This window comes from Eptatretus burgeri, chromosome 7, assembly GCF_056783735.1.
Source record: "Eptatretus burgeri isolate ZD-2024b chromosome 7, Ebu_testis_v1, whole genome shotgun sequence".
Taxonomy (NCBI): Eukaryota; Metazoa; Chordata; class Myxini; order Myxiniformes; family Myxinidae; genus Eptatretus; species Eptatretus burgeri.
The window spans coordinates 54,196,017-54,219,690 of NC_140967.1; the positions used below are offsets into that span (position 1 = coordinate 54,196,017).

Genomic DNA, 23,674 nt, shown 5'->3' on the forward strand with positions numbered 1-23,674 from the left:
GTTGTTAGAAAACATTACAATATCCTTTTGGATGCAATAGATAGATTTTAGAAAGTGAAGAAATATTTGAGACAGATCAGATTAATTGGGCACCGTCCTCTGTATTGGCAGGGTAAGCGGCCTTTCACCGTTCCTCGGCGATGATGAGCCCGAAACATTGAGCAACATTGTACAAGGAAACTGGAGCTTTGACGATGAGGCGTTTGAAGACATCTCTGATGAAGCCAAAGGTTTTGTATCAGAGTTGCTCGTCAAGGATAAGGGGTAGGTGTGTGTGTGTGTGTGTGTGTGTGGGGTGGGGAGAGTGGGGTTGTGTGATCATGCATCCCCATTTGTTCTTCAAATGTATACCCAAATGGATTTAATGAATGAATTAATGATACATACTGTACTGACAAACATAATAGTCAAAACAAAATTGTGCACTATGTCCCAGAGCCTCTCCTCTTCAGAGCCACAAGGCTCTGGGACGCAGTGCACAAGGACGTCAACGCCCAGTTCCAGACACAACTCAACAGATCGTGAATGATTGGCCGAGATCCCAGCTAATTAAACATTTTTAGATTAATTAATAATAGAATCAAGATCAATACGTTAAATGAAACAATCAACTGAAAGAGTCTTGGAAATTCAGAGAGGATGAGAAAAAAGGGATAAATTCCAATGTATGAAAGCCACTCTGGATATGATTGACCATAAAATATAGATAAATGAAAATAACTTAGTCGTAAAAAAAAATGATGTAATCGAAATTGTTTGATAACAAAGGGGGTAACAAGCCGGGAGGCGACGATGGTTCGCAGGCATTATTGAACAATCCCACGATAGGTACAATTGAGTTGCCGTTGGTTGCACATGTTTCTGGATCGAAGAACTTCACCGTGACACCACACAATTTTGACACACTTTCAATCTCACACGCCACTTCCCGAGTTTTCTTCAACAACGCTGTTTTGGACTCCTGATTTTCTGAACATATTTGTTTTTTTGAACCTGATTCTGGGTTCCTGGAACCCAGAACCTGAAATTCCAGAACAGCCTGAATTGGCGTCACTTTTTCCAGTGTTTAGTAAAGCCTGAAATCCTGAAATTGGGCCTGAAAAGCCTGAAATTAGGAATTTCCAAAAAAGTGGAAGTTAATTGAAAGTTAGATCCAGCTTGTGGAAGTTTTAAATTGCCACAAAATTGGTAGTTATAGAAACACATAAACACAAAAGTTGGATTCCAGTCTTGAATAGAAAAATGAAATTTCCATCAAAGTGGAAGCTTTTGAGGAAGCCCTACCGTAAAAACCTATCTCTTCCGTCAAAATTGACCAAATCAAAAAGGATTTTTCATATTTTGTACTTATGGACATTACGCACAGCTTCTAGGAAATGAAATTGCGAGAAAAAAAATCGAGAAAAAAATCGATAAAAAAGTTCAAGTGGGCATGGCTCTGCCCACAAGGGGCGTGGGACACCCCTCATACAAAAAGACACAACTAGACCATGATATCCAGCTTGTGTCCAGGTTTCATCAAGATCGCATCAAACGTTATGGAGCTATGCTCTGGAGAGAGTCACAAACAGACAGAGACACACAGACACAACGAAAATAGGGGTCACTGCTGGTGCCCGCGAACCAACAGACACACAGACACAACGAAAATAGTGGTCACTGCTGGTGCCCGCGAACCAAAAATGATCAAAATAGAGAAAATACTACAACAGAAGGAGGTGTGAAGAAAACTTGCAGAAACACTATAACAGAGAGAACCACCAAGGGTTGTGTACAATTTTTGAAATGTAATAATGGGAAAGATCTTCAATGATAAAGAAACAGCACAATCAATAGATGTGGAGGAATGATTGAAAAGCATACATCATTGTAATTGTGACATTCTGTATTTAAAAATTGACATCATAAACACATCATCAAAGGTAATCTTAGAATAATGAAGGATACAAAAACAAGAAAGAAAGACATGTACAGCTACATTCAAAGTACACCACCACCATGCCAAATAAATAAATAACAAATCCTACAGCGCGCGATATTGCTGGGGTGCCTCTGGTGTCCAGCGATGCCGTCGTGCAACACATGGAAACGGAATAAGGAGGGAGTGGTGTGCAATAATTGATTGATTAATTGCATAATTAAAATAATAAATAATAATCGTAAATTAATTAATTTATTAATTAATTTGGCTCATAGCAAACCGAAACCACCACTGTTTCATCCGAATATGTAACTTTTTAGAAATTAAGTAATTAATCGATTAGTTGATCAATCAATAAATTAGAAAATACCCTTCATAGCCTTTATAAAAAATACCCTTTATAAAAAAAAATAAAATAAAATAAGAACAACTTGGTCACTGTCATGTCCAAATTTCAACTTCCTTGCTCAAAAGGTGCCTGAGATATTGTCCAGATGAGAAATAAAATAAATAAACCAATGTCACCCGCAGGGTGACCCGTATCTTGCCAAAAGGTGACCACGTGTGACTTCTTTAAGGTCACACTGAGGTGAACAGAGCTGCTATCCACCAGGAGCGACTCCTTGAGTAATATCTGCCTACGAGAGATTCCGATGAGAATCGTTCTGCAGAGTAACCATGAAAATTATGCGTTTTCCTCATAACGTCACCAAATGACGTCATAATGTCTCAAGCTTGACATATCTAGAAAGCACTCATCGAGGTGTTCAATTTGAGGTACTACACGATATGGTTCCTAAAACTTGAAAATTTGACCTTGGGGTCAAATATGTTTGACCTCAGGCGCTAACCATGAAGGTCAAGGCCAATCGCCACCAAAAACTAATCAGCTGAGCGCCAGACCATATACTACATTCCCATAAAGTTTGGAGATAATTCGATTAAAATTACTCAAAAAATAAGGGTTTCGTCGACCTCCATGATTTACCGCAAAGTGACCTTGACCTTTATGTGTGCTGAAGGGTATTGTAATAATACTACGATATGTGTACCCACAAGAGTTTCCGATGAGAATTGTGCTCTACAGAGTGATATAAAGGTGAAAAATCAAATGATTACAGACAAACAAACAAACAAACAAACAAAAAAAACTTACCAAGTAACAGATCTTGCAAAAACTTCGTTTTGGCAAGATAATTAGGAATTAACAAGTCTGAAGACGACAATGGTTCACGGAGCGGTATTTGACGATGTAGATTGTTTCAGAAGTCAAGGATGAGACAATGTGATAATTTTTGACCAAGTTATAAAAATGATCAACATGTTGTGGTGCGAGTGACAGGTTATTAGCTGCAAAATGTCGAAAACCTGGTTTCGTTCAACAACTTTCAAAATTTTGCCTTTGCATAAACTTTAAAGGTCACAAAACAATGTTGTGGACATTAAAATAAGGAAACAGGATACGTGCTATAGCTTATTGGAGTTAGTTCGTCGAAGAAGGTCGAAAACCCGGTTCGATTCCCACAACTTTGAAAATTTGACTTTTGTGGCCTTTAGAGGTCAAAGGTCAAGGATTATGACCTTTGGTGCAAAACTTCCTCTGGAACATTCCAGGAACAATATAATGTCATATAGGCTATGGCATTTCGCACTCCTCGGATTATTATCCATACTTTGATGAAATCAGCGTAAAAACAAACTTGAAGGGGGCGCCATGGGCAAGGTGTTTGAGATACAGCAAAATGGTTTCAAGACGTTAGGTGGGGAATGACCTCAAGATTATGCATAAAAAATATTGTCATCCGAGCTCTCAAAGTTTGGGCGGTCGTATGATTTTTATGTCAAAATTCGCAATTTTCTAAGTTTTTGACCTTGACCTTGGGACGAAAATTAAAAATCGGACAATGACAAGTTTGAGATAATTCATTTTGCTATTCAAATACCAAAGAACCCATTCCATTCAGTCCATTCTCTCGGAGAAGATAGATTTTTAAATCCGACTATCCCCTAAAAATGGCTATTTTTTTGGGCGTGGCTCCGCCCACAATGGGCGTAGCAAGTCCTCATCCAGGAAAACACAACTAGACATTGATATCGAATAAATAACCAAGTTTCATCAAGATCGGATCAAAGTCCATGGAGTTATGCTCTGGACAGACAGACACACAGACAGACAGACAGACAGAGACAGACATAACGAATATAGTGGTCACTCTGGCTGGCGCTCGTGAACCAATAAGTCGATAATAATTCAGTAATTATTCAATTAATTGATTAATCAAAAAAATTACCGTTTTTGCAAAGTACATCTTCACTTTTGTTCCCAAATTTCAGCTTCCGAGCTCAAAGGATGGCTGATCTATTGCCCGGACAAACAAACAAACAAACAAACAAACAAACAAGAAAGCAAGAAATAAAACAGAGTAAAAACTGAGTACTCTCTTCCTTCGGTGCCTGGCAATGATGTCTTGCATTGTTTGGATATGGAATTGGGAAGGAGTGGTGTACAAAAAGTTGCACATTAACAACAACAAAAAATAGATAACAGAGGGAACAAAAGGATTTTCTGGAATAAAGCAACCGAGTTTATAACAATAGGTTTATAACAATATTGTGACGTCCACGGGACTTGAACAGTCCCGCCAACGTAGAATGAGCCGAAACGATGGAGGCGGTTTATTTATTTATAACCCAAAGATGGCGGTTCTAATCGCTCTACCGCAAACGGGACGAGGAAGGTGGCACGAGTCGCTTTTCACTGAGTTGATAACGTTTATTCCTCTAACCAGAAATAACAAGACTCGGCAAGAAGAGGGATCCGGGGCGATTCGACGGGATGGTGTGGGATCGGGCGTGGGGAAAACACAGACAATTCCAATGAATATACAAATCTCAAACCCTCTAAGGCGCCAAGTACACACACACACACACACACACACACACACACACACACACACACACACACACACACACACACACACACACACACACACACACACACACACACACACACACACACACACACACACACACACACACACACACACACAAAATGTAGCTATTCCTGGTGGTCAGGCTGGACCGTGATGTGGACGCAACAGTCCCTGGATTGGCGTCGGACGAGCTGGCCTTGCTCTCGTCAGGGGGGCAGGAGAAACCGTGGTGCTGTCGACCTCCTGGTCCTGGCCCAAGTCTGCTCACAGCCGCCAGGGAACCAGTTCTGGCGCCAAATTGCGAGCAGGAGAGGGAGGCAGGTCCGCCCGCCGTTCGACCCCATACTCCGAGTCAGCAGAACCCCAGAGCCAACCAAGGTGAGGCACGAGGCTCAGCAAGGCTACAAGACACGAAGAAACCAGGGCCGAATCAGCGCAACAACAAGTACGCTTCCAGCACAACAACCTCCACCCCAAAAAAACGGTCTTTTCGTCCCGATCTTCTTCCTCTTCCTTTTCGACCCCGAACAGAACCTTTTTATCCTCCCGTCCTCGTCACTTCCAATCGAGCCGTTTATTGGCCCACCGCCGTCGCCTTCCGCCAATCGTGATCACGGGGCAGAGCCATCCGCAGCCCTGTCCTGTGACGTCACGGCCAGCCTCCAGGGACTACTAAAAGGGGTTTACGCAGACACACTTACCCTATCCCGTGTCCCTATCTAATTACGTGACAATTATCATTTCCCCCTTGAAGAAATGGACATTTACTAGACAAATTATCACCACTGAATTGCTACTTATTACATCGAGATCCTGGTAAACTCGAACAGCATGGCATACCTAATTAAACATCCTAATTACCCTTTGAATGCATACCCCCCCTCAAACGTAACAATATCGAATGGCTGAGAGAACAAATTGATAAACTCAAGATACCAAACACAATGTACAGTTTGAGGCGGTGGAGAAACACGAGAAAAGGAGAGATGCCAATTTGAAATGGAAAGTTGGAATCAATAATCCGAAAATAATTTTGGACATTCTGGAAACACATGATTATTGTAAACATTTTAAACGATGTTATTCTTCCTATTGATAAGGCAAGTGATAATGTCACGTGTATATGTACAAAGGGACTGACAGGATGGCTTAGTGATGTGCTCACTCAACTCAAAGCCGTTTATCCCGACCGAGCAGTAAACTGTTATCTCGGTGTTTCACAGGCAGAGTGATCCTCATCAATGTCTGCCGTCCCTTGGGTGGACGATAAACTGGTGTCCCGTCTACCGACATTAGTTATTGAACGTTAAAGATCCCATGTTGTCCTTCATGAAGAGTCGGTGAGCTATTGCCGGCACCGAGGTCAAATTACAAATTTCTCCCCTAACTACTGCTGGCAGAGGGATGGCAAATGTCCCAGCATGACCCTGGCCAAGAAACTGTTTCAACAGAACCAACGCTCTGTAACACAGAGTATGGCATGTCGGTTATATGTAAAATATTGTTATGTTTGTGGGGGTACGTGGAAGAATTTAATAGGGAATATAGCATTGTGTGGAGTTGCTTGGTCCGTGGATGTGTAGGAGGCATCTCAATGCGAGTAAGTTATGAACCTGTGAGCTTAAGTGTTCTGTGTCACCACACGAGGCATGGTGCGGTGTTAGTTAGCCTAGAGTAAGAATAAGTTCCCCAGTATGTGATTCCCCTCTGTGATCTTTCCCTATGTTTTAAATATCAAGATCCGCAATAAAGGTGGAAAACGCATTCCTGAAACCACAACAAAACAGGCAGAAAGCCCCACCTTCAAAGGTTGAGAACAAGCGAAGTCATGCCCACTAGGGGAAAACAGTGTTATAATTATAAACAGTGAGTAAGGTGAGGATAGATGGGCCGGTTTCAAATAGAATGGTAGAGGTGAGTAATGTGTGGATAGATGGGCCAGTTTCAAACAGCATGGTATAGTTGAGTAAGGTGACGATAGATGGGCCGGTTTCAAACAGAATGGTAGAGGTGAGTAAGGTGAGGATAGATGGGCCGGTTTCAAATAGAATGGTAGAGGTGAGTAATGTGTGGATAGATGGGCCGGTTTCAAACAGCATGGTATCGTTGAGTAAGGTGAGGATAGATGGGCCGGTTTCAAATAGAATGGTAGAGGTGAGTAATGTGTGGATAGATGGGCCGGTTTCAAACAGCATGGTATAGTTGAATAAGGTGACGATAGATGGGCCGGTTTCAAACAGAATGGTAGAGGTGAGTAAGGTGAGGATAGATGGGCCGGTTTCAAACAGTTTGGTATCGGTGAGTAAGGTGAGGCTAGATGGGCTGGTTTAAAACAGAATGGTAGAGGTGAGTAATGTGTGGATAGATGGGCCGGTTTCAAACACTATGGTATAGTTGAGTAAGGTGAGGTGAGGATAGATGGGCCGGTTTCAAACAGCATGGTGTAGTTGAGTAAGGTGACGATAGATGGGCCGGTTTCAAACAGTATGGCACAGGTGAGTAAGGTGAGGATATATGTGCCGGTTTCAAACAGAATGGTATAGTTGAGTAAGGTAAGGATAGATGGGCCGGTTTCAAACAGCATGGTATAGTTGAGTAAGGTGAGGATAGATGGGCCGGTTTGAAAGAGAACGGTATAGTTGAGTAAGGTGAGGATAGATGGGCCGGTTTCAAACAGTATGGTATAGTTGAGTAAGGTGAGGTGAGGATAGATGGGCCGGTTTCAAACAGCATGGTATAGTTGAGTAAGGTGAGGTGAGGATAGATGGGCCGGTTTCAAACAGTATGGTATAGTTGAGTAAGGTGAGGTGAGGATAGATGGGCCGGTTTCAAACAGTATGGTATAGTTGAGTAAGGTGAGGTGAGGATAGATGGGCCGGTTTCAAACAGCATGGTATAGTTGAGTAAGGTGATGAGAGATGGGCCGGTTTCAAACAGTATGGTATAGGTGAGTAAGGTGAGGATAGATGGGCCGGTTTCAAACAGCATGGTAAAGTTGAGTAAGGTGAGGATCGATGGGCCGCTTTCAAACAGAATGGTATCGTTGAGTAAGGTGACGATAGATGTGCCGGTTTCAAACAGTATGGTATAGTTGAGTAAGGTGAGGATAGATGGGCCAGTTTCAAACAGGATGGTATAGTTGAGTAGGGTTACGATAGATGTGCCGGTTTCAAAGAGAATGGTATAGTTGAGTCAGGTGAGGATAGATGGGCCGGTTTCAAACAGTATGGTATAGTTGAGTAAGGTGAGGATAGATGTGCCGGTTTCAAAGAGAATGGTATAGTTGAGTCAGGTGAGGATAGATGGGCCGGTTTCAAACAGCATGGTATAGTTGAGTAAGGTGAGGATAGATGTGCCGGTTTCAAAGAGAATGGTATAGTTGAGTAAGGTGAGGATAGATGGGCCGGTTTCAAACAGTATGGTATAGTTGAGTAAGGTGACGATAGATGTGCCGGTTTCAAAGAGAATGGTATAGTTGAGTCAGGTGAGGATAGATGGGCCGGTTTCAAACAGCATGGTATAGTTGAGTAAGGTGAGGATAGATGTGCCGGTTTCAAAGAGAATGGTATAGTTGAGTAAGGTGAGGATAGATGGGCCGGTTTCAAACAGTATGGTATAGTTGAGTAAGGTGAGGATAGATGTGCCGGTTTCAAAGAGAATGGTATAGTTGAGTAAGGTGAGGATAGATGTGCCGGTTTCAAAGAGAATGGTATAGTTGAGTAAGGTGAGGATAGATGGGCCGGTTTCAAACAGCATGGTATAGTTGAGTAAGGTGACGATAGATGTGCCGGTTTCAAACAGAATGGTATCGTTGAGTAAGGTGAGGATAGATGGGCCGGTTTCAAACAGAATGGTATCGTTGAGTAAGGTGAGGATAGATGGGCCGGTTTCAAACAGAATGGTATCGTTGAGTAAGGTGAGGATAGATGGGCCGGTTTCAAACAGTATGATATAGTTGAGTAAGGTGAGGATAGAGGGGCCAGTTTCAAACAGAATGGTATAGTTGAGTAAGGTGAGGATAGATGGGCCGGTTTCAAACAGTATGGTATAGTTGAGTAAGGTGACGATAGATGTGCCGGTTTCAAAGAGAATGGTATAGTTGAGTCAGGTGAGGATAGATGGGCCGGTTTCAAACAGCATGGTATAGTTGAGTAAGGTGAGGATAGATGTGCCGGTTTCAAAGAGAATGGTATAGTTGAGTCAGGTGAGGATAGATGGGCCGGTTTCAAACAGCATGGTATAGTTGAGTAAGGTGAGGATAGATGTGCCGGTTTCAAAGAGAATGGTATAGTTGAGTAAGGTGAGGATAGATGGGCCGGTTTCAAACAGTATGGTATAGTTGAGTAAGGTGACGATAGATGTGCCGGTTTCAAAGAGAATGGTATAGTTGAGTCAGGTGAGGATAGATGGGCCGGTTTCAAACAGCATGGTATAGTTGAGTAAGGTGAGGATAGATGTGCCGGTTTCAAACAGAATGGTATCGTTGAGTAAGGTGAGGATAGATGGGCCGGTTTCAAACAGTATGATATAGTTGAGTAAGGTGAGGATAGAGGGGCCGGTTTCAAACAGTATGGTATAGTTGAGTAAGGTGAGGATAGATGTGCCGGTTTCAAAGAGAATGGTATAGTTGAGTAAGGTGAGGATAGATGGGCCGGTTTCAAACAGTATGGTATAGTTGAGTAAGGTGACGATAGATGTGCCGGTTTCAAAGAGAATGGTATAGTTGAGTCAGGTGAGGATAGATGGGCCGGTTTCAAACAGCATGGTATAGTTGAGTAAGGTGAGGATAGATGTGCCGGTTTCAAACAGAATGGTATCGTTGAGTAAGGTGAGGATAGATGGGCCGGTTTCAAACAGTATGATATAGTTGAGTAAGGTGAGGATAGAGGGGCCGGTTTCAAACAGTATGGTATAGTTGAGTAAGGTGAGGATAGATGTGCCGGTTTCAAAGAGAATGGTATAGTTGAGTCAGGTGAGGATAGATGGGCCGGTTTCAAACAGCATGGTATAGTTGAGTAAGGTGAGGATAGATGTGCCGGTTTCAAAGAGAATGGTATAGTTGAGTAAGGTGAGGATAGATGGGCCGGTTTCAAACAGTATGGTATAGTTGAGTAAGGTGACGATAGATGTGCCGGTTTCAAAGAGAATGGTATAGTTGAGTCAGGTGAGGATAGATGGGCCGGTTTCAAACAGCATGGTATAGTTGAGTAAGGTGAGGATAGATGTGCCGGTTTCAAAGAGAATGGTATAGTTGAGTAAGGTGAGGATAGATGTGCCGGTTTCAAAGAGAATGGTATAGTTGAGTAAGGTGAGGATAGATGGGCCGGTTTCAAAGAGAATGGTATAGTTGAGTAAGGTGACGATAGATGTGCTGTTTTCAAACAGCATGGTATAGTTGAGTAAGGTGACGATAGATGTGCCGGTTTCAAACAGAATGGTATCGTTGAGTAAGGTGAGGATAGATGGGCCGGTTTCAAACAGAATGGTATCGTTGAGTAAGGTGAGGATAGATGGGCCGGTTTCAAACAGTATGATATAGTTGAGTAAGGTGAGGATAGAGGGGCCAGTTTCAAACAGAATGGTATAGTTGAGTAAGGTGAGGATAGATGGGCCGGTTTCAAACAGAATGGTATAGTTGAGTAAGGTGACGATAGATGAGCCGGTTTCAAACAGAATGGTATTGTTGAGTAAGGTGAGGATCGATGGGCCGGTTTCAAATAGCATGGTATGGTTGAGTTAGGTGAGGATAGCTGGGCTGGTTTCAAACAGTATGGTATCGGTGAGTAAGGTGAGGATACATGGGCCGGTTTCTGCATCGATTTCTGCATAGTTTAGTTTTTCTTGATTTTTTTTTGATTTCTGCATTGTTTAGTCCAAAAATTTTCTTGATTTCTGCATCGTTTAGTCCAAAATCACTGGTATTAACACCTCACTCAAGCTGCTGTCACACCTTGACGTTTTAGCCAGCTTATGGCAACGTATCAAAATGTATGTAAAACGCTGGTGTACGCTGAACTATTGGTTTTTTTTATTTTTGGGCGTATAATAACATGTTGGACGTATGCATAACGTATTAGTAACGTACACAGAACGTTTTAATCACATATAGATAAGTTATACCAACGAATGCTGAGCGTGTTGTTGGCGTTCACAACCTATGCCCAACGATAGTCTAACTTATGCATAGCGCGCGGCAGCGTATCGCCGACGATCATGTGGCGTAGGCTATTAATAGGCTGCGGCTCAACGATTCAAATCATAACCGCACTAGACATCGAAGTGTGAAGCCGCTGTCACACCTTGACGTTTTAGCCAGCATAGGCCGACGTATGAAAAATTTGCCGAACCAAGCTGGCACACGTTGAATACGTTATGGGTAAGTTTTGTATATGTTAAGAGCATGCTGGCATAAGTCATAGTACGCTGGCATACGTCGTAGTACGCTGGCATACATCATTGTACGCTGAGTACGTCGAGAAATTTTCAGCATGTTGAAAATTTATCGACGTACGACACACATTCCACATACGCTGGCATAAGTTGTAGGCACGCTACACGATCGTTGACACACGTCGACATACGTTACTTGTACGTTACTCATAAGTCGAAACACGTCAAGGTAATGGTTAGCGTCAGTGTTCCAGACTCCCTGGTTTTTTTTTTTTGGTTATTTTCTTCGGTATGATGGTTATGATTTAAATCGTTGAGCGGCAGCCTTTTAATTATATTACATTATAACTGCACTAGAAATCGAAGTGTCAACATGACCGTCATACCGAAGAAAAAAATAAACCAATGTCACCTGCAGGGTGACCCGTATCTTGCCAAAAGGTGACCACGTGTGACTTCTTTAAGGTCACACTGAGGTGAACAGAGCTGCTATCCACCAGGAGCGACTCCTTGAGGAATATCTGCCTACGAGAGATTCCGATGAGAATCGTTCTAGAGTAACCATGAAAAATATGCGTTTGCCTCATAACGTCACCAAATGACGTCATAATGTCTCAAGCTTGACATATCTAGAAAGCACTCATCGAGGTGTTCAATTTGAGGTACTACACGATATGGTTCCTAAAACTTGAAAATTTGACCTTGCGGTCAAATATGTTTGACCTCAGGCGCTAACCATGAAGGTCAAGGCCAATCGCCACCAAAAATTAATCAGATGAGTGCCAGACCATGAGCTTTATTCCCATGAAGTTTGAAGACGATCCGATCAAAATTACTCAAAAAATAAGGGTTTCCTCGACTCCCCTGATTTGCGACAAAGTGACCTTGACCTTTGACCTTGACCTTCAAAATTTTGTGCACTGAAAGGGACCTCTATAGGCCTCTGATATGCGAAGTTACAAAAATTTCCAATGATAACTGTGCTCTGCAGAATTTTTTATACGTGATTACAGACAAACAAACAAACAAACAACAACAAAAAAAAAACATACAAGCTGACTAACATATCTTGCAAAAACTTCGTTTTGGAAAGATAAAAAGCAAAAAAAAGGCAAAAAAAAAGCCAGGGAGTCTGGAACACTGACGCTAACCATTACATTTACGTGTTTCGACTTATGAGTAACTTACAAGTAACGTAACGTGTGTCGACGTGTGTCAATGACCACGTAACGTGCCTACAACTTATGGCCAGCATTATGCGGAACGTGTGAGTCATACGCTGGCATACGTCGGGAAATTTCAAGCATGGAAAATTTGTCTAACAGCTCGGCGAACTACGATGTTTGCCAGCGTACTACGACGTATGCCAGCGTTCTACGACGTATGCCAGCGTACTTCGACGTATGCCGGCGTGCTCTTAACGTGTACAAACTTACGCATAATGTATTTGACATGTGCTGGCGTTTTAGCCCAATTTTGCACACGTCAGGCATACGTTGGCTAAATCGTCAAGGTGTGACAGGGCCTTTAGCAATGCCTTCTTTTTCTCTGTTTTTTGTACCCAAGTACGATATCTGGTTGCATTGATTTGTTTTCAATGTTCATTCTCGATGGGATCATAAGGTCGTACATTGGCAGTACTTCCATGTTTTCAGTCCATGCTTTTGGTTAATGTTACCATGAATTTTCTGGAACTGGGATATCAAAGTTTTTGCAGATGTGCCAGCAGATTACTTTCTAAACTCTGTTGTGTCGTGTTTACAGCTGTTCTGACATGAGTATTTTTTACTTTTTTCTTGGCCATTAAGCATAATCATATCACTCCCTTTGCCAACACCACCTCCACCCCTCACCTATCTATTTTTCCCCCTCCTCCCCCCCCCCTCCACTCACTCTCTCTGTCTGTCTCGTCCCTGCTTCCCCCTCAAAATAAAATGCAGTACTCTCCACCCACACATATCTCTCTCTATCTCTCTCTCCCTCTCAATGTTTTTGGAGGCATCGCTCTCCCCACCTCCACCCCCCTTCCTCACTCTTCTACCCACCTCCACCCCCCTTCCTCACTCTTCTCCCCTTCCTTCATCCACTCCTCGCTTCCCTTCCCTTCCCTCCCCATCTCTCTTTCTCCACCCCCTCCCCTTCACATCCCCATCAGTGAAGCGACAGGTTGTATTTGCTATCTGTGCAATAATCTTTACTTTTTTTACCCTCGCCGAAGGAGAAGGTATTGCATTTGGGTCCGTTTGTTACTTACTAAATCTAAAGATTTCGTAAGTATATTGATGACTTCTGTCATCTGTTTGTGTGTTTGTGTGTTTGTTTGTGTGTGTTTGTGTGTGTGTTTGTTACTTACGAAATCTAAAGATTTTGTAAGTATATTGATGACTTCCGTCCTCTGTGTGGGTTTGTTACTTACGAAATCTAAAGATTTCGTAAGTATATTGATGACTTCCGTCCTCTGTTTGTTTGAGTGTGTGTTTGTGTGATTGTTTGTAAGCACGATAACTCGAGAACGGAAGAAGCTACCAATGTCAAATTACACCACGTGATTCAGGAGGGTGATGGCTAGCGCTGATTAAATTTTGGTCAAAATCGGTCAAAGGTCAAGGTCACAGTGAGGTCAAACATAAATCCGTATATTCATGTGGAGAAATGGAGTATTTTTGCTTCGGTCGACGTTACGAGTTCATTTTAACTTCGATTTTAATTTTGTCTTCGGTTTTGCGATCGCTTAGGACGCTTAACACTGGGTTGTCGAAATTCTGGTAAAAATCGGATGTTTTGGAGACGTTTTAAGATTGTATAAAAATATTTGACTCGCCGCGTCACGGCTCGTCACGTGGTGCAACGCGCTCGAGCAGACGCGTCGTTGAGTCACGTAAAGGTTTTCCGTGTGCGCGCTGACGGTGTTTTCGATAAAGATGGTGTTTAAAAGTCATTTTTATCCCAATAAAGGTTATCGTCGCATGCCTGACTCACTAAGCCGTCGGATTATGTAAAGATTGTTGGTGGATGGCCGAATATTACGGTTTTGTGACTTTGATAAAATAATATTAAATAATTGCGTGGATAAATGGAGATTTTTGCTTCGGTCGACGTTACGAGTTCGTTTTAACTCGGATCACAATTCTGTTTTCACTTTTGGTAATGGCTAAGTATGCTTAACACTTGGTTGTTGAAATTCTGGTAAAAATCGGATGTTTTATGAGATTTATGTCGGGTGTCGTATCTGAGGCTTAACTGAAGATTATGCTAATGAGGGGGATTGTAACACACAGTATTACGCACTCATTTTAAAGTCAATTTCAATCCTGTCTTCAATTTTGGTAATCGTTAAGTATGCTTAACACTCGGTTGTCGACATTCTGGTAAAAAACAGAGTCATCGTATAAACTTCTGGTTTGCGTCGCTACCTTCTCTAGAGACAGCTTTTATTAGACAAGGTCAGAGGTCAAGTTGACAATTTCGTAAGTACCAGTCTATGACTGCTTGTTTGTTTGTTTGTCCGCACAGAACTTTTGTGTTTTTCTCCACAACCACTTGCCAGATTCAGATGAAATTTTCACCATAACTGCGACGACTCATGTAGAATGTTTAAATGATAATTATGTCAAACCTCATGTGATGTGGCAGCCATATTGGAAAAATGGAAAAAACTTTGGACTTCTTTATCTTTGAAACCGCACGAAGGAACAATTGAAACTTGGCGCGTTGCAAGTACTCCTCATGGGGAATGTGTGATTTTTTAATGACATCATAATTACATATAGAGAACGCTACATCCGATCAGTATGAAAAATTTGAAGGGTAATCTGTGGATAAAATGATCCACAATTTTTTTTTTTGATGGCAACATCGGTCACGTGATTTGGCAGCCATGCTGTTTAAAAAAAAAAATTCAAAAATCTTCTCAGAAATGGCTGAACAGATCAAGGCAAAACTTTACACATATGATTGCCTGTCCACGAGGAACAAAAGGTTCATACATATGATGTCATAGGACACATTGTTGGCAGCCATATTGGATTTACCCTAATACATATAAAAATCTTCTTCTCCAGAACGGCCAGATAGATTGAAGGGAAAGTTCACACAAAATGTTCCCCAAGTTATACGTGTACAAGTTTTGAAAGGAATAATTGATGTCATATGGTTTGGTAGCCATATTGGATTTAAGAAAATATTAAATAATGTTTTCTCTGGAACTACTTAATCAATTGATGTGAAACTTCACAATTATGATCTAGTCGTGATGGGGAATGCAAGTTTTAAATTTCAACTTGATCAGACACGTGATCAGGTCAGGTCAGGTATGGGAGCATATGCCAGAACAGCGCGTCGCTGCGTCCACTTTCCGCCGGTACTCGAGGGGCCTCCGTCTAGCCATCCCCCAGGCAGATGCCAGGCCCATCCCCATCTCCTTGAGATGATGGTCAACCTGTTGCAACCATGAGGCACGTGGTCGGCCCATTGGCCTCCTACACTCATGAGACTCCCTCGCTGAGAGAATCTGGTGAGCAGGATCAGCGTCAGGAAAACGAGCCACATGTCCATACAGCCGCAACTGACGCTCACGGACTATGCAGGTAACAAATCTCATCTGAGTCTCTCTCAGCAACCGCTCATTAGACACAAAATCCGACCAGCGATAGCCAAGGATTCTCCGAAGAGACCTGGTACCAAAGGAATTAAGTCTCCGTCTCTGATCCTTGGTCAGAGTCCAAGTTTCGCACCCATAGAGCAAGACTGGAAGTACCATAGACCTGAAGACTCGGACTTTCGTCCTCCCGCACAGGTACCGGCAGCGCCACACCCCATGATCCAGTGAATCCATGACTCCCCAGGCCCGACCCAGACGTCTATTGACCTCTGACTCGCAGCCAGCAGAGACATGAATATCACTGCCAAGGTAAGTGAATCTCTCCACGACCTCAACATCCTCACCACAGACACAGACAGGACAGCAACATCCAAGATGTCACCGAAAGCCTGGATCTTAGTTTTGACCCAAGAAATCCGTAATCCCAACGGCTCCGACTCCTCATTCAGCACCTCGAGGGCCCCCAAGAGGATGTCTACAGTCTCCGCAAAGATGACTGCATCATCTGCAAAATCAAGGTCCGAGATCTTGACATTCCCAAAAGATGCACCGCAACTTGATCTCTCCGACATCCTCCCTAAAATCCAGTCCATACAAGTGCTGAAAAGTGTGGGGGCAAGTACACATCCCTGACGAACTCCAGTAACAACTGGAAATAAGTCAGAGATGGTACCACCACACTTCACAGCACTCTCAGTACCAGAGTAGAGTTCAGACATCAGGTCTATCAGTTTTGTTGGCACCCCGCGAAGACCAAGAATCCTCCAGAGGACATCCCGATTCACTGAATCGAACGCTTTACAGAGATCAACATAGGCTGCAAGCAGCCCCTGCCGAAACTCTCGTCTGCGTTCGGTGAGGACACGAAGTGCAAGGATACGGTCAATCGTTGACCTCTTTGGTGTAAAGCCTGACTGCTCTGGACGCTGGTGCTCAAGCAGATGGTGGCGAACCCTATCAAGAATTATCCGAGCAAAGACCTTGCCCGGCACTGAGAGCAGCGTCACCCCTCGGTAGTTGTTGCATTCTTGGAGATCACCCTTCCCTTTCCAGAGAGGGACAACAAGGCCCCTCTTCCAGTCAGTTGGGATGATGCGTGTGTTCCAGGCAGAGCACAAAACTGCATGCAACGACACGAGTGCAGCATTTCCACCAGCCTTGAGAAGTTCGGCATGGATGCCACAGATCCCTGGAGCTTTGCCCCGTTTCAACTGGTTCACCGCAGCCCGTGTTTCCACAAGTGAAGGTGGACCACAGTTGATTCGAGGGTCAGCAACAGGGATTGTAACACCCTTGACATCCAACTCGACAGCTGGGGGATCAGCCCGGTACAACCGCTCAAAGTAACCGGCCCAGCGGGCCTTCACTTCAGACTCCTCTGTCAAGAGCCTACCACTCTCTGCTCGAACTGCAGTGCTCCGCGGGATGGGCTTGGATGAACGTAATGCGCGAATTCCCCTGTGAGCGGGACGAGAATCACCTGTCCACAGGTGATGCTCTACCCCCTCACAGATTCCTCGCACATAGGCCTCCTTGTCCACCCTCAGTGCACGTACAGTTTTACGCCTCAGCTCCCTGAATAGCTCAGCTCTGCCATTCAGCCTGGCCCTGCGACTCTGGTCAATGGTATCCAGTGTCCCTTGAGAGACAAAATTCTTCTTTGCCCTGCGGTGAGCTCCAAGGCATCCACCGGCAACATCAAGGACGGTGGTCTTGAAGGCATTCCACAACTCTTCAGGACCCCCCAAAGCACCCAGACCCCCCAAGTGTCCACTCAGCCTGTTCGCAAACTCCTCAGCTACTCTCTCATCCCTGAGCTTGGCAACATCCAGCCTAGGCTGGGATGGTACCATTCTCCAGGACTTAAGTTGCAGCTTTAGAGTTGCTACAACAAGCCTGTGGTCAGTATTGAGGAACTGAGCACTCCGGTAGACCTTGCAGTTCTGGATCATCCTCCAACGACCGTCAATGAGGACATGGTCAATCTCCTTTGCCACACCGCCAGCGTTGGAATACCAAGTCCAGCGATGAGCTTGTGGGCGCTGAAACCATGAACCAGCCACCCTAAGTCCATGACTTCTTGCAAAGTCAAGGAACTTAGTGCTATTCTGGTTCATAGTTCCTGACCCATGGGGACCAACACACACCTCATAACCATCCCTATCAGTTCCAGTCGATGCATTGAAATCCCCCAAGACTAGAAGCGTCTCTCGTCTGGGGCACTGATCAACCACAGACTCGAGTGTGGCGTAGAATGCATCCTTCACGGTGAGATCACTCGCCTCAGTCGGAGCATAAACAGAGACCAGGGAAATGACACCCAAGGAGTGACGAATCCCTAATCTCATAATACGCTCGTTGACCGGTGTTACCTCAATTATCATTGGGGTCAGCTTATTGGACACAGCTACAGCAACTCCTTGGGAATGGTAACCATCAGAGCGACCAGACCAATAGTAGGTGTAACCACCCACCATTATCTCGCCGCAATCCGGTCTCCGAACCTCAGAGAGAGCTGCAATCCCGATGTCCAAACGCTTGAGCTCAGATGATAACAGAGACAGGTGATCATCCTCTCTTAGGGATAGGACATTCCAGGCACCCACCCGAAGGGACCGCCTCAGGTTAACCCAAGGAGACCGCCGTCTGGTGGACGACACCTCAGCACCACTCCGACACACTCTCCCGCAATCTGACTCAGGGATGTTACCCCGTGGTTTCCCTCCTATCATCAAAGAGTGGGGGTCCCGAAGGCTTTGCCCCAATCCCGTCATCCGGTGAGCTGCCCTGCGAAGGGAAGCTGCAAAGGAGGTACTCCCATGGAGTGGGTTTTCAGATTTTTTTTACGTTTTTGCGTTTTGCAGAATGAAGGGTTTTATGGTGGCCGGAGTGCAAATCCTGCCACCAACCTCCTAATAAGAAGTGACCCAACTGCAGGAGGACGTCTGCAGACACAGTTGGGCACTAGATATGGATGGCCGTTGGCTCACAAGGAGCTCCTCCACCCTTTGACAGGTTTTCTTTTTAATCCTGCTGGGTGTCCATATCCAAACACCCTCCTCACCAGAAAACCTGGTGGGGGAGACGGTTTAGTCGCCGTGATTAAGGAACATGATCATGTGATCTGGCAGCAATAATTATATATTTTTTTTTGATCGAGGTTCTGTTTGTTTTTTTTGAATGAGGCTCACTTGGCTGTGCCTGGATGTGTTTGAGGGTAGAGGAGTAGCAGGTGAAATGTCAATCCTATCCAGGTTTCTCCTGATGACTTCATCTTTTCTTTTTGCTTGTTGAGCTTCCTTCTGATAACTCTAATGCAGTACTGTGCCTATTTGGACTTCCATCTGATTTGAATTGAATTTTTTAAAATCCCATTCTGAATTCAAATGAATAATAATAATAATAATAATCATCATCATAAAAAAAAAGTCATGGGTCAGGGTCAGGTGTCCGATCAAAGCGGGGTTGAATCAAAGTGGGACATATTGGTACCCGGTCATCACTGCCAGCAGTTATAAAGTGGCAGTTATAATTATGTCTCTGATTAATTACGTAACACACCAGGACACAAACACCACACGAAACTACACAAACATCACACAGCACACTACACAAAACCAATCCTGGCGAGGGTCTGCAATCTGTGATTGCTCATTTTCTTGTTCCTTTTTATTTCAACAGTGAACTATTTAATTCTTTCATTTCCATGTTCAACCACAGACTTAGTGATAACATTGATTCATGCAAGAATCATGATTAAGGAACATTTGTTTTCAGGGCCTAGAATATTGACTTCCTGTTGACCCACATGCTCCTATCCCTTCACCCTCCCTTCACAAACAGTGGAAGGATGAGTGCACTTCAGTGTTTGAAGCATCCTTGGCTCTGCAATTTATCAGAGAAAGCAAAGAAGTTGAACGTTAAACTCAAGTCTCAAGTTCTACTGCATTCGTACATGATGCGGAAACGCTGGAGGGTCAGTAAAACAATCATGCACGAGTGGTACCTAGAATTTTGTTTGAATAGTCCACCAAAATGATATGTGAAAACACTTCTCCAGAAACATAGCACCAATTTTAGCCAGGAAGGGGTTTCAGCAACCCTGCAGTGACAGTCGCAGAAACACACCCTCTGAATTGTCTTCCCCATCCTCATTGAATAAAGCTGCCAAGAATATCTATTCATCCATTCAATACACCATCCTCATTCACAGAAGAGGGAACACTGCCATAGACCCTACATAGCAAGGAATGCACTTGACGGTTTGCCACAACCTTCCCATGATGGTTCAGTATTCGAAGTTGCCACCACATATATATACCAGACAGAATTTCAGCTTGATGAATCAACGTAGAACCCACTTAGAGTATCTCACTATTCACAACACACTAACATCACACCGTGGTCCTGAGTTCACAATATTCATGCAACACATGTGTACTTTTAAAGTTAGAAATAATTCTCTCAAAATATTTCCGTATTATATGACTTCACACATCCATGCGATGTCATCTGTTTGCAGAAAAACTTCTTTGCGGTCACGGCTGCAAACCGCCTGCGCAAAATCGCCTCCTGTCCCATGAAACTCGACAGTGAGACTCCTGTTGCAAAGAGTTCTAAGTCATGACTGTGACCAGTGACATTGAGAAGTTGAAGGCCAACCATTCCCCTGATCTTCAGCAACCGCATGCACCCTGCCCAGTGCTCCCTCCACCACCCTTCGTGGTTTTCTTAATGCATGAGGACCTTGCTTGTTGGACATTGCATCTGGAAATGTCAGGACAGAGTATTTTATAAGGGCAATGTGGTATCAAATGCAAATCTCGCTGCAAATATGCTGCTGGTATTTTTTGTTGTATCCATGTGATGTAAAGCTTTTTGTGCTTTACCTGTGTATAAGATGTCCTCCTGTGTGATCTTCATCCTTTATCTTGTCTGTCCTGAATTCATAATATTGTAATATTGGGGCTGCACACCTGAGAATCAGCAATCTGGTCCTGCCAACCTTCAAATTGGGACATTTGAGTCCATTCTCTTGCCAATTTGCAATTTGCTTCCAGAAGTTTAAGATCTAAGAGTATACTCGAGAATAGAATTTGTAGTGAAAGTTGATACCCTGATAAAATTTAAAATACCCATATTCGTAATGTGGCTGATAATTCCACATGAAAGGTCCTCCAATTCATCGCCTTCACCCTTTGGTACGGTTGATCGTGAACCAACCCAAATGTGACAAATGTGGGACGGTGACGTGATTCGATTAGCTTGGTGTGCCACGTCCAGTGTACCATGAAAAAATGGGAGCAGGAGGGAGGAATGAGCCAAAAGAAAGCAGTGTGTTGTCGTGCAGGGGTCTAAGGGAAGAGAACCGGCATGTATATGTGTCAAAGCCACGTACCTTTGGACCAATTCATTCTGCTTCACTTCTCTTCCTACCCTTTATGTCATGTGGTGTGACAGAGCAAACAAGCTGTCTGGTGGCCAGCCCTGCATTTTGAGCTGATTTTTGTGTTGCTGCTAATGCCAAAATGCAGAAAGAGCAAGCAGAGCTTGTACGATTGTGCATTTTGGTCTTCGGCTCAAGGTGTACATGTATAGCTTAGACAGGTTTAACTACGTACTTTGGTCTCTTAGCTAATGCTTAACGTTGTCAAAATGTTTGTAATTCGTTTTACCTTTTTTGTAGCATTTCTCAACAGAGAAAAAGAGCAAATCTACCTTGCATTACCATATATTAGGGAAAGGTTAATGTGTTTTGGTTTTGACAAGCTTTGCATGACCATGTACTGTGGCATTTTGGGTAAAGTGTCTATGGTCCGCTTTATCACAATGATTTGGTTATTTATAACCTTTTTATATAAAGGAATTTCTTCATGGAGAAAGAATCCGTTCAAGACCGATGCTTAAGATTCAGATTTGCACAGTTCCCTTAAGGAGTTAACATCTATTGTAGTCAATAAGAGAGCTCTCTCAATCTGTCTCTCTCGGTTCTGAAAACTCAACATTTGCAAAGAAGTCCAATATGATATTCATGTTGTGTAGAATTTAAACATCAATTAGAAGTTATTCGTGCCACAAAGCACATCCTCCTTTGCTTTCCCTCACATCTCTCTTCCTTCTTCGGCCACTCCTTGCTTATCAATAAGTGTCGAGACAGAACTGAGATGATGTTTTTGTAGTTTCACAAAGAATTGCTTTTCCAAAAAACGTGTTTTTTTGGTAAATCACATTATTTATTTTATTCCAGATGGAAAGAGTTTCATTCCAGAGTAAAGTGAATGGATAAAAAGTCAACATCTGTAAGATTCAGTACATGCATGTGAAATGGGGGTGTTGGGTTGACCAAATGGAATTTATGACATACAATTTACCCATTAGCTTCAACTAATAATTGTGTTAAATATGCTCATGTATCTCCAGATGTGTAATTGGATAAACAGATTCAGACATATTGTGATGGACATCATCTCGGATAACTCTGAAAGGTCGACGCATCAATATAAAAAAAAATCCATGGACTCCATCGACGACACTAACCTCTGGTCGGATCCTCTTGATTCATGTCGGTTTACCTTACCTGTGAGATGACTGAAGGAGATGGAGAACCGTGCTGGCAGCCACACAACGGATGGCAGAGTGAACCAACGTTACGCGCCACACCTTCTCGTCACTCAGAGACCAATGAACCGCTTGGGGTAATCACCCTAAGTAGCACAATCTCCGACCAAACCTGAACAAGAAAAGTCAAGATGCAGTTCTTTATACCACATGGGTTTAATCAAGCAAGGAAGATTGCTGATGGATGTAAGATCGCTGATGAATTTAGTAAGCTCCGACGCATGAGTGCTACACTTCGTGTAAATCATTGGATGATTTACATGAATCAGCAGGGGAATTCTGGGACCGATTGGAGTCCGACCCTCTGCGTTTATGAATTGATTGACTGAATATTTTGTTGGTCGTCTTGCAAGTAAACTCCTCCTCGCCCTTGTGTTTGAAGGCTGCAGTGGAAATGATATTTGATTTTTTCGGATCTGCTTCCTGCTTGAGCTGTGCAATTTATTACTTCAGTGATGAAGCCAATGAATCCCTCTTTAGTAGGGTTCATAACCACGTTGGTGATTGCTCTCTCAGTTTGGTATTCTGTGTCTTTCATCTCAGTCTGGACTCCCACCGATTTGGTGAGGATGTTAACCGGTCCATCAGTTTTGTACGTGCTTTCAACCGCTTTTACTGGAGTCGTAGTTTTCTTAATTTTGGGGACCATCTGGACAGCCTCAGCATACGACAGTTTCTCCTGCGTCTTCACCAGTTGGATCTGGGCAGCTCTCCGGAACTCAGGACATCCTCTGAAGGTTGCATTGTAGTCACCACCACAATTAGTACAAGACATTTTTCCACGAGTACAGCTTTCCTATTCGTGCTCTCCATTACATTTGCTACAGCATTGTTTGCCTCTACAGACTGGAGCAGTATGACCGAACTTTGGCACTTGCAGTATCTTAAGGGGGGTGGAATGTATTCCCTTACAGTGAAGGCTTGAGAGCCTAGGAAAACGTTTGGGGGAAGGACTGGATCGTCAAAAGACAAAACCACCGAGGTGATATTGACTTTGACCCCATCCCTGACCATGGTGAGACGGCGGGCGTCAACAACTCCCACCTTAGCAAAATGACTCTTGATATCATCAATTTCATTGGAGGGATCAATCCCATAAATGACTCCTCGACTCTCCCTCAGGCTCCAAAGAATATGACACAAAACACGGACCCTGTCAAAATAGTGGGCTTTCATAACCTTCTCCCATTGGTCGACTGATTTACACTTGAT

General features: G+C 43.5%; 1 protein-coding gene across 6 annotated transcripts in view; it reads left to right on the plus strand.

Moving 5' to 3' along the window:
• Window positions 1-22,957, plus strand: part of LOC147023283 (myosin light chain kinase 3-like) — a 193,249-nt gene extending 170,292 nt beyond the window's left edge. For all 6 annotated transcript variants that reach the window (XM_085888522.1, XM_085888520.1, XM_085888521.1 and 3 more), the window contains 3 exons: window positions 112-264; window positions 19,688-19,820; window positions 20,367-22,957. In XM_085888522.1, coding sequence (XP_085744648.1) covers window positions 112-264; window positions 19,688-19,820; window positions 20,367-20,471 — 391 coding nt within the window. In that variant the 3' untranslated portion in view covers window positions 20,472-22,957. The remainder of the gene's footprint in view (window positions 1-111; window positions 265-19,687; window positions 19,821-20,366) is intronic.
• Window positions 22,958-23,674: the final 717 nt, after the last annotated feature.